This window comes from Eretmochelys imbricata, chromosome 1 (genome assembly GCF_965152235.1).
Source record: "Eretmochelys imbricata isolate rEreImb1 chromosome 1, rEreImb1.hap1, whole genome shotgun sequence".
In the NCBI taxonomy this organism is placed as follows: Eukaryota; Metazoa; Chordata; order Testudines; family Cheloniidae; genus Eretmochelys; species Eretmochelys imbricata.
In genome coordinates, this window is record NC_135572.1 from 30,241,946 (window position 1) to 30,254,170 (window position 12,225).

At 44.8% G+C, this 12,225-nt stretch overlaps 1 protein-coding gene across 1 annotated transcript in view; it reads right to left on the reverse strand.

Annotated features, from left to right (window-relative positions):
* Positions 1 to 921: 921 nt before the first annotated feature.
* MAML2 (mastermind like transcriptional coactivator 2) overlaps positions 922 to 12,225 on the reverse strand; it is a 283,184-nt gene continuing 271,880 nt past the window's right edge. Inside the window, 2 exon segments of the mRNA XM_077805571.1 lie at positions 922 to 1,944; positions 6,505 to 6,616. Coding sequence (XP_077661697.1) covers positions 965 to 1,944; positions 6,505 to 6,616 — 1,092 coding nt within the window. The 3' untranslated portion in view covers positions 922 to 964.

Genomic DNA, 12,225 nt, shown 5'->3' on the forward strand with positions numbered 1-12,225 from the left:
AGCAAATAGCTGGGTACATGTGGAACGCAAATATGGAGTGGGGAAGTATTCTTTTGGGGCCAAATCTTCCACCTCTATCTCACTCAAGCTGTCCATTCAAGTCACTGGCACCATCTGTGAGAGCAAAGAAGCAGAATTTGGCCCTGGAATTTTGGAATAGCTGATGGCATATTTACACCAGAAACTACACCGAACCTACTACCTATTGGAAAAACAGCCTCCCTTGTTACAACAAACCAAATCCCAAGAGAGAGAATAAAAGCTAGCAACCACTCCAGGGTGTATCTCACACAAACTGCTTTCCTCCTTCCTTGAAAGGAACCACTTGCCCTTTTCTATACAAGTTAGGTGGTTTAAAATGAAATCAATTAAAAGGGAAAAATGAGAGTTTCTACTATGTAGAAGTAAACAATTTTTATAACATACAAGAATTAGTTGTACAGAGGGCCTGATTTTGTGAGGCACGGTGTACTCTCAATGAGAGTGGAGAGCACAGAGCTCTTTGCTCAGAACTGCATGGGGTCAAACCCATAGCGAGGTGGCCGCTTGCATCTGAGACATGAAGTTTCATGATCTGCATACCGTTCAGGACTTCTGTTTGCTGAATGCATGTTACACACCTTCCTAAGCCAAATGCAGACAGTTCCCATGAGAACAACAGGTGCACTTCTAATGCCTTGGCCATAAACCCTCTCATCTGTTTTTAGCTTGACAAGTATAACTATCACCCTACATTATACTTTCATCTGGGGTAAGACTTAGAATCAGATTTTGTTCTTAGACCATCTCTTCAAACAGAGCAATCTCTCCACTTGGATCCTTATTTTAAACCAGTGGTTCTTAGACAGCCCAACCACTGGAGAGTAAATTAATAAAGCAGATTGTTGACCTTTAAAGAGAGAGCTATAGTCAATCCTGCCTCTTAGTACTTAGAGCATGTCTGTTTTATCATCAGCATTGTCTTTTATGAGTGGTTCCCCAAGATTTCGTCAAGGTTGATGTCTTTCATCCAGTCATCATTACCAGGCTCTGTTTTCAATAAAGAATCTATAAAGTCCGAATCACTGTTGAGTGCAGGCCCTATATTGTCACCATGCTGGTTAAGAAAGTCAAAGGCTAAGTCATTCCCATGGTCAGTTCCTTGGTAAGCCCTAGAGTTTTGGTTGGTAGATGTAAAACTGGCTGACGGCAGGGATGATGGTGGCGTCATACTTGTTCCTGGGTGATTCAAGTTAGGCACAGTCTGTTGTCTGATCTGGTTAGCTCCTACACTTAAACCTCTTAGTGACCCAACAGGTTGTCCATTTATTGTTTGGTTCATTTGGTTTAGAGGAGGTCTCATTTGCGCTCCTGTTGTTAATTGGTTTGGAGGTGCCATAGCATGCTGAGGAAACTGCGGATTGCCTATGGAGCGCTGCAGAGACTGGTTAGGATATGGAGTGCTCGTCGGGAAACGAACTCCTGTAGGTTTCAGTGCATCCTGCTGCTTTGTTGCTGCCTCTGGAGGGGCCCAGTTCTGAGCAGCAGCACTGGAAGTGATCATCACATTCGATGGTCTTTGTGCTGGGATACCTGTTGCTCCGTGGTTTAAACCTGCTCTCACTTGCTGAGAGTTAACCGCTGACCCAGTCCCAAAAGCTGTTACGTTGTTTCCTTGTGCCAGGGCTGGCTGGCGAGACATCATGAGGTTATTTTGACTGGTTATGATTTGGTTTTGGTTTCTGTGTTGCTGCACTTGGTTCATTCCTGACGTCACGTTGTATGAGCTTGGTGGATTGCAAGGAATGTTTCCGTAACAGCCCATGTTCCGGGCTGCTGAAATAGAAGGCATTCTGGTTCCATGGGGAGTTGACAAAAGGCTAGAATTCTGTGACAAAATGCTATGAGTTGAAATAGGATTTGATAAAGACAGATTGGAGCTCATACTCACTGCCGGAGAACCACCTAGAAAATGAAAAGAAAACACAAAGGTCTGTATTGATAATTGTTTCATTAAAATGTGCAGGTTAAAATCTAATTTCCATATAGCATAAGCTCTCAAATGGTGTATGTTGCCCTTGGTGGAGTGATGAAGACTTTACTGTTTGGCAAGGTCTACAAAATGCATACGAACCAAAGAAAGACCAGATCCAACTTCCATTTAAGCCAGTGGTGGTCTCTCCATTGACATAAGTGGGAGCTGGGTCAGATCCATAGGCCTTGACTGCAGTATCAGTAGCCCGCAGTTCTTCTTCTTCCAAACATTAGAAACAACAAAAAAAGGTCCTTGGCAAAAAAATTGACAACCACTGCCGAGGAGAGAGGAATTTACTGTATTTTCACGGCAATACAACACTAAGTATGGGAGGCAGTATACTTAAGTGATTAGAGCACAGCAAAGCAGGGATCATGACTTCTGATTTCTTATTCATTCTGCCACTGATTCCCTGTGTAACTTTGGGCAAGTCACTTAATCATTCTGAGTTTCCTTATATGTAAAATAGGGATATATACTCATCATCCCTGTGCTTTCTAGGCATTGGAATAGAATGTTTTCATTTACCCCTTTTGACAGATGTTTAATATTTTAAGGTATATTTATACGTGACATAAGCTGTACCATTTTTTACCACTTATTATTATTTTGCCCACTGCGGGGTGTGTGGAATGGGATCTCTCTGTATCTGGGCCACAATCTGTGCAGTGGGCCACAATCAGCAAGAAACTAATTATCTTCACCGATTTTTCAACCCTTTCACAAGCTTCCCTCAGTCTGGTTCCTAGACATGGCCTTACAATACAGTTATATATTCCAAATCAACATGACTGAACTTCAACAGCAGTAGCAGCCCTAAGAGTATGAGGGACTGGGAGAATCCAGCCTGGTTCTTCCACAAAGCGCGTTCTGGGCCCCTAATCTCAAAGAGTGCTATCAGTAGGCCACTGGGCTGCACTATACTTTTGGAACCAAAGTAAAAATCAATGCTGAGTCACTAACCTCATTAATTAATCTCCAACTTTGACTGCACTAACAATTCATTTCTTGCCTACCGTTTATCTGAAATATGGTAACATTTGTCTGTGATACCAAAGAAGGCCTGGGGCCTGATTCTCTTCTGATTAGCACCAGTGTAAATGAGGAATAGCTCCTCTGAAATCAGTGGAATTACATAGAGATGGAACTGCCGTAAGAGGAGAATCAGGACTCTGTTACCAGGTTAAATAAAGGAGCCTTAATACATTTACAGACTCACTTCACTTACTGCTGGTCTGACGCCATTCCTCAGGTGGAACATGCCAGCTCTTTAACAACCCCGAGTACTACCACCCCCAACTCAAGTGCCTTCCCATGAGATTGTTACAGGTCAGATGTGCTCAGGACCTTGCTTCCATATCTCCTCCAACAGACAAAGTTTGCTCTTTCTTTGTGTTACTATTTTTATTCTTGTATTTTTTAACCAAACTATTTTTCACTCTAATTTCTTCCAGATGGGAAGAAATGTCTTCCATAGCAGTGTTGTCCAGACAACATATCCAGTGCTTAGACACCAAGGGACACAGTGGAACCGAGGAGAATTTATTGCCAAGTTCACCTGCCATTGTCATGGGGTTTATTGTATTATAGAGGAAAAGAGCCCAGGAATGCAATGCTTAATAATGTCTCTCGGTGTCTCCACGGTATTTCATTTAACTTCTTGCTGTTCTGAGCTGTTTCCCTTCTTCCATTACTTGAGCACAGCTATTCCCAGAAACAAGCAACAGATTCCCAGCTGCTGCTGCCTTGTGCAACAGTTTCCCAATCAGTCCATCTGGTGGTTTCCCTGCAAGCTCGTAGCAAAGCCCTGTCTCTTATTCTACTCGGAAAAGCTGCTCTGCTCCCTGTGTATATTCAATCATTGCTAGTGACTTGAGGGACAGAATAACAGTATACTTAATCCTGCTTTGGCATAGGGGGGATGGACTAGCTGACCTCTTAAGGTCCTTTCCAGCTCTACATTTCTAGGATTCTGGTACTGCCAAGCCCAAACCTTCAATAATAAGGAGTCAGGCCCCAAAGTGTCATGAGGCTGGCATAACATTTGTGAGATTAAAAAAACAACAAACATTGGGGTTATTTTTATTTGTCATCTGATTTTTGAGTTTTAGGGTGTATGTGGGTCATATTTCCAAACTTTTCTCCACAACAGCTAGAAACTTATTCTTTTTTAAATAAAAGCAGAGAGTCTTAGTGAATCATGGGACTCCAGGAGCTGGGGCTTTAAGAGAAAAAAACAAATATCACAAGATTTCCAATCAAATTGCAAGAGCTGATGGCGTTTTCACTCTTGGTTGCACTGCAGGTGATGATACAGCACAGACAAACTGGGTTCTAGTCTTTCTGGGTCACTGTCATGGGAGCTGGCCCTTTCAGGGGAGTCAGGGACCAACCTACCTGTGACAGGCTCCTGTAAGGGAGAACAAGTCAACCCAGCCCCACCTGGAAGCAACTAAATCCCTACGTGGCTGGTTTGGCTAATTAGCCAATGAGCCAGCTAAAGGGTTACCAGGGCTCCGCTGGGGTGGTTCCCGGAAAGCTGGGACTGGACGACAGGGGTGGATCACTCAATCAGTTGCTCTGTCCCGTTCACTCCCTATGAAGCATCTGGCACTGACTGCTGTTGGAAGACAGGATTCTGGGCTAGATGGACCCAATATTGCCATTCTTATGTTCTTAGAGGACACTCCTGAGGAGAGTTGCTCCCAGGAAAGCTGAGCAAGAGAATTCTCCAGAGCAAGGAGCCTAGAGGATGTGCTCCTAGGTCCAGGAAACTCCCAAATAATGTCAGGAAGCCCAGCCAGTCAGGAACTACAGTCTGCCCCATAGAAGAGCTGCAGCTGACACATCTCTTCAGAGCCCTGGCTATGGGGAAGGATTCTTTCAGATAGTGGAAAGAGACCTGGCTCAAGAGAAGGGACCCAAACTGAGAGAATACTTCTGGAGGGGCATGGTGGATACAGGTGGGAATGGATAAACTGAGACTGACTTTGTCAACCCACTAAGACATTAGGTGAAGACTTGCTTGTATTTTCATTGGGTCTTTGGTTAATAAAATAGATCCCTCAGAAGGGGTATTGTTCCCTATGTAAAGCCTTGGTGAACTTAGTGATTACATAAAGGGAAACTGAAGCAGGGAGCCCCCCCTATAGTGCCAGACTTGGCTAAGAGGGGGCACTAAAGGGCAGGTACACCCTGTGACAGAACTGTTTGCTAAATTTGAGTCACTGACACCTGTGGAAACTTGCTGAAGACAATGGATTTGAGCAAATGTTAAGGGCATAACCTGACCTGAAGAACTTTGTTACTGAAGTAGACATATGGGAAGGAAAGAACCCAGCCGGACTCTCAGATCCAAACTGAGTTTACAAGGCAGGCTGTTAGAAAATAAAGTCCTTTTTACTTGTGAACTGAGCACATTAGATATGGAGATTACTGAAAAGCAAATGCTACAGATATCCCACAATCCTGTTTTTACAGGGTCATTCTTCAGAATAAAATCCCACTCTAATCTCATCTGCTGCATTTTCCTCACTTCCTGCCTCTCTATGTATCTCTTTTTATTTCATTTTTGTTCTCTCTCTATGCTGTGCAGCCTACCGTTAATGTGGGGACACAATCAGAATAAAAATCCAAATCCATCCACCTTCAGTCCTTATTTAGGCACAACTCCCACTGAAGAAAGAACTTGGTCCAAAGGGATTATTCTGGAATATTGCTAATTATCTCTGTTAGACAGTTTGGGCATGGAAAGTGAAAGGCATCAAATTTAAAATGGATCAAAAGAACTTTTCTTTTTACACAAAACTTAACTGACCTGTGGAACTCATTGCTACAAAATATCATTGGAGCCAAAGTTTTAAAAAAGGAGTAGATCATTAAATGGTTATTGAGCTCATCCAAAATTACATCAGATAGGATAAAAATAAATGAATTAGGGATACAGGCCCTCAGATTTCAGGACATAAACCAACCATCTACTGATGGGGAGATTCTTCCATTCAGGGGGGTTTCTTGCCTATTCCTCTGAAGCAGCTGGTACTGGCCAATGTCAGATACTTGATACCAGGCTGTATGAAACACTGGCTAATTCCCATTATTATTATTATTATTATTAATAATCAGCATTTTTCAATAATGCCATAGCTATAATATTGATGTTTTAGAAATGTACAGTATAGGAGCAACATTCAGAACCTGCTAGGAGAGATGTGTTTCAATCCGGATTGTTCCCCTTGAACATTTCCTGAGGGTGGAGGAACCTTCAAGACATTATTCTCCATTACTCCATGTACAGTTATTTACACTAGTGCAAGGTGACTGTACAATGTTGCCATGTCAGAATGGTGGCATTTTACACCCACTTGGCACTTGCTTTTGCACTGATGTAAGTGACTACACAGAGAATCAGGCCCATATTGTCAGTACTTGCTGGGCCTTTCTGTCTGGTCTTCATAACCATGGTTTTCTTTTTGGTTAAGTGCGCTTACCAGAATACTGGTTTGCTTGTTGCATGCTGACCACATTCCTTCTCTGGTCTTTGTAATCTGGTGGTGGCCTTGTCAAGTGTCTGTTCAATTGATCTTGAGGAGCGATTTTCTCCTAGAGAATTAGAGCAGAAACGGAAATATGTTACTTCATTTTCTTTCTACTTTCTACTCACACTTACAAAGTGGAAGCTGTTCCTTCCCTTTGCCCCACCCTGCCACAGTGGTAGTGCAAACCAAAGTGTTGACATTGCTCTTTAGGGGCCTGATCTATTGAAGCCAGTGGAAGTCTTTCCTTTGATTTCAATGGACTTGAACCTGGTCCTACTGCCATTAAAATTACTGTGTGCTGGGTCAAGCCCCAGCAGTCTAGCAATCTGTTTTTCATTATTTTGTGTACCACTAACTCCGAAAACTCTGCCTCAGTCCAATTCACCCATTGTGTAAGTGGGTGTAACTCCATTAACTTCAGTGCGCCCACTTGGCAATGGGGATTTTGACTCATCATCTAAATGAGCTTTCTCTTGTATCACCCCTTATAGGTCACTCCTTTATACACTGGCATAAAGAAAGAACTTGAAGCCTGCACTGCAAATGTGTCGTCAGTAATAGGGTGCCTCATCAAGAACAGAACAGCCTGAGAAGTTGCGAGATGAAGCGGAAAATATATAATGCTTCAGCAGTCAGTATTCCGATGTATGGGACTGAAACATGGACCCTCACGGTCAAGATTGAAAAGAAGTTGGACACCATTCAGCTGCAGCATCTCCAAATGATCAAAAACATTAAATGGTACAAACTCCTGTCGATTGAAGAGATCCGTTTTTTAACTAAACAGGTCCCGCTCTCTCAAACAGTAGCCCAACACTCTCTACAGTGGTATGGTCATCTGCTCTGAAAGCCTACCTACTTCCCACCGAGAATCATCTTCAACTTTGACCCAGTGGAAGCAAAAGACCCTCTGGAAGCCCTGAAACATGATGGCTGGACAACATCAACACAGACCCATCCTTCACAGGTATTTACATGGTAATGTGCCAGATTTGAGTCAGGACAGAACATCATGGTGGCATATAATGCATTCAGTGGCCTCTATGCTGTCCAAGCAACAGCATGACAAGGAAACCCTTTATAGCTGGGAGGAGCTCCCTGTAAAAATCCATAAAGCCACTATATTATCCCACTTCACATTTCTCCTTAAAACTCCCCTCTGCTGCAATGACTACAAAAAAACCTGACCATGGCTAGGCAGTTCATGTGCTGTGGCTGCTATTTGTCACGATAATTAAAACTGTCTCACGGTTGCCTTGTGCTTCCCCACCACTTTGTTGCATCTGCTTGTCTTTCGTCTTATGCTTAGATTGTAAGTTATTTGGGGCAGGCACTGTCTTTTCACTCTGTGTGTGTGTGTACAGTGCCAAATAGAAGGGGGCCCAATCCTTGACTAGACCCTTTCGGCACTGCTGCTATACAAATAACTAGTAACTTACTGTATGTAACAAATTACACGAACCCGCTCCATAAAAAGTCCCTTACTCTGCCCAGGTGTTTTGTGGATTGTTGTATAGCTAAAGGGAGAAAACAGCATTACAGATCCTTGCTGCTTGAATGATGTCAAATGCAGCCGACAAAACTGCATGTTACCAGATATTTAACGTGGTGATCACTATTATTTGAAGAAAATTTGTCTCAAAGAACAAGTTCTGTATAATGTTAGATTAGAAGCTGTTTGGAGGAGGGACTATGAGTTGGCGCTGGGTCTAATGCCATCAAGCCGTGATCCAAACTGGGGCCATTGGGCGCCGCCACCATACGAATAAATAACCAAAATAATACTAGCCTCTTCTCAAAGAAGAAAAAGCAAGAAACTGAAAAACGGAGATTTGGGAACTAAAGTTTGAACCTGTTACCATCAGCCTTCCTACCCCTTCCCTTCTTCCCAATGTCAATCCCTTTCATCCCCCTCCTTCCTCTCCATTGCATCATTCTGCATAGACTGCACCCCGATGAAATCCCCGCCGTGTTCTACCTTATGGCTGCCAGCCCTTGTACCGAGCCTGTCGGTCTAACCCTCCTAAGAGGTGAGCCCATGCCTCTAAGAGATGATGAAGAGGTGCTGGTAGCAGGAAGTGCATGCTCCTCTAGGAAAGTGGTCTTGGGAGCTGAAGAAGCCGAACCCTGTGGTGGGGAGAGGATTCTGCGCTGCGGCCCTGATTTCAACAGCCATGTCTGCGACAGAGGGAGAAGAGCGGGGCACTGTGACAGGGTGGAACAGCCAGCACATGGTTAAGGACTGTCTGTCTGTCAAGGTTCCTCCCCCACTCTGAACTCTAGGGTACAGATGTGGGGACCTGCATGAAAAACCTCCTAAGCTTATCTGTACCAGCTTAGGTCAAAACTTCCCCAAGGTACAAAATATTCCACCCGTCGTCCTTGGATTGGCCGCTACCACCACCAAACTAATACTGGTTATTGGGGAAGAGCTGTTTGGACGCGTCTTTCCCCCCAAAATACTTCCCAAAACCTTGCACCCCACTTCCTGGACAAGGTTTGGTAAAAAGCCTCACCAATTTGCCTAGGTGACTACAGACCCAGACCCTTGGATCTTAAGAACAATGAACAATCCTCCCAACACTTGCACCCCCCCTTTCCTGGGAAATGTTGGATAAAAAGCCTCACCAATTTGCATAGGTGACCACAGACCCAAACCCTTGGATCTGAGAACAATGAAAAAGCATTCAGTTTTCTTACAAGAAGACTTTTAATAAAAATAGAAGTAAATAGAAATAAAGAAATCCCCCCTGTAAAATCAGGATGGTAGATATCTTACAGGGTAATTAGATTCAAAAACATAGAGAACCCCTCTAGGCAAAACCTTAAGTTACAAAAAAGATACACAGACAGAAATAGTTATTCTATTCAGCACAATTCTTTTCTCAGCCATTTAAAGAAATCATAATCTAACACATACCTAGCTAGATTACTTACTAAAAGTTCTAAGACTCCATTCCTGGTCTATCCCCAGCTGAAAACCAGCATATAGACAGACACACAGACCCTTTGTTTCTCTCCCTCCTCCCAGCTTTTGAAAGTATCTTGTCTCCTCATTGGTCATTTTGGTCAGGTGCCAGCGAGGTTACCTTTAGCTTCTTAACCCTTTACAGGTGAGAGGAGCTTTCCCCTGGCCAGGAGGGATTTCAAAGGGGTTTACCCTTCCCTTTATATTTATGACACTGTCACATAATTCAGCTGCACTGTAAAGGGAGGGATGTATCCTCTTCCAGGGAGACAGAGATGCAGCCTGTTTGCTCCAAGGGAATAGCTTCTGTTTGTTTTTTAACCTGAGGCAACGGCCTGAAAAGAGACTTGGCCACAGCACTGAATTCTCCCTGGCTGCTGAGCGAGCCCACCACCTTGCAGGCAAGAAGTTCAAGGTGCTAGATTCATAATCTGTCCATGTCAACAGCACAAACCACGTCATCCTCATTAAGGGCTTGAGCCGACACATATTGAACACACTGGCAAAACTCCATTGATTTTTATGGTACAAGACCAGCCCTAATACGCCTCCTGGCGTGTGTAAGCAAGTACAGTCTTGTTTGACTTAAAAATCTATGTCTCCAGAGTGCTACTCATAAGCTCACAAGCAATGACTCCTCCCAGGAATGACCCTCAGTGTCAGCAAGTATGAGTAAGTATTTGGGCTTTCACCTTTATTTCTTTACCACATATTTATATAATAATAAACTACTAAATCAGCAGCATTGATTTACACCCAGTCACTCCTGGAATTGTGCTTCCTGTCCCTTAATCTCCTGAATCTCACTCTTGCTCCTCAGCGTGCTAAGCAGTGCACTTGCGTTTCATGCTTGGGAATAGGGTGGGCCTTGGTCTGAGGTGGGCAGAGCCGGAGCAGCCTCCACCAAAAAAATGCTGGGAAAATAATCTCAAAACCTCGGCCCCTTGGCTTACTGCTCTGTTTGTGAAAAGCAGGAAGCATATCCCCCCCCTTTGCCCCCCAGCAAATACACGCCAAAACCCAGAAGCCCAAGTTGTGACGCTCTCCATGAGTTGTCAAACCTTCAGACAGAAGGAATCTGCTCACATCTAACAACCCAGCACGCACACCAGTGAGCAGGGGACGTGTCCTCTGAAGGTTCACAGAGGCAGCATGTGGGTGGTCTCTGAAGATTCCCACCATCTGCTTGCTAGCAAGGGGAGCTGAACATCCTCTGTATCCAAACAGCTCTGAGACTCTACAACCTGCTCTCTCTGTCAGCCTGCCAGCAAAGTCTGTCCAACCTCTCTCCTTTATCTGAAACATAAGCTATATTTGGGGTGAGGAAAAGAAGAGATTTTCTGATCAGAGCTGAGGAAGGTGGCAAGTAGTAATCCGCAAACCTCAAAGGGCACAAATTTCAGAATCACAGTTAGAACGGGGCCTTGTCTCCGCTACACAGTTTTGTTGACAAAAGCTGACTTTTGTCGATGAACCAGTAGAGGTGTACACACTGAAATGCTCCTCCCACTGATGTAACTCCCCTGCTACGCCGACAAAATTAAACCACCTCAACGAGCGGCATAGAGCTTTTTGTGACATAGTTAGAGCAACGTAGACACTGCTCTGGCTTATGTTGCCCTAATTGGTCTCCAGGAGGTGTCCCACAATGCCCATCCTGACCGCTCTGGTCAGCAGTTTGAACTCTGTTTCCATGCAGGTACACAGGCATGCATCCCTCCCCTGTTTAAAGGCCCGGGAACTTTTAAAATTCCTCTTCCTGTTTGCTCAGCTTGGACTGTTCACACAGCATCTCCCCAGCTGACCATGCCAGCTTTCCGCACTCCTGCCTGGAATACACTGGAGCTGTTGGATCTGCTGGGTCTGTGGGGAGAGGAGGCTGTGCAGTGGCAGCTTTGCTCCTGCCATAGGAACTTTGATATCTGGGGCAGATTGCTCGTGGCATGCAGGAGAAGAGACACGCAGCAGTGCTGTGCTAAGATCAAGGAGCTGAGGCAGGCGGGCCAGAAGGCAAGGAAGGCCAACCATTGCTTTGGTGCAGCGCCAAAAACGTGCTGCTTCTACGAGGAGCTGCTCGCCATCCTCAGCAGCGACCCCACCTCCACTGTCAAGAGCCCTGTGGATACTTTGGGGGGACAGGAGGCAGCAGGCAGCAGAGTCAGCCCTGAGGACGACCCAGTAGATGAGGAAGTGGAGTTGGAGGAGGATGTGGGACATGCGACAGGGTCGTCTGGTGGCATGGCGAGCCAGGACCTGTTTTTGACTCCGGAGGGGTCTAGCCAGTCCCAGCACTCCGGCTGTGGAGTGCATGAAGCAAGAGAGGCAAGCTCTGGTAAGCAGGCGTTTTGCTTTGATATTGCAAGGTGATAGGAGATTGAGGTTTCATTTATTTTGTTATATGGTAGATGAGGGAGACGAGATAAAAATTAACAAAAGAGCCTATACAGCTACATGGTGTGGGCCTGGCGGAAAAGTTTGTTAATGTACACCGGGATGTCCCGGGAATCCTCCATAGAGATCTCTAGGAAACATTCGTGTAGGTACTCTGCAATCCTCTGCTGAAGGTTCCTTGGTAGATCTGCCTTGTTTCTCCCCCCGCTGTAGGAAACTTTTGCCGTGCCAACCGGCAATTATTTCTGCAGGGACCAAAGTGGCACACACATGAGCAGCATACGGACCCCGTCTGAAGCCACACGTATGCAGAA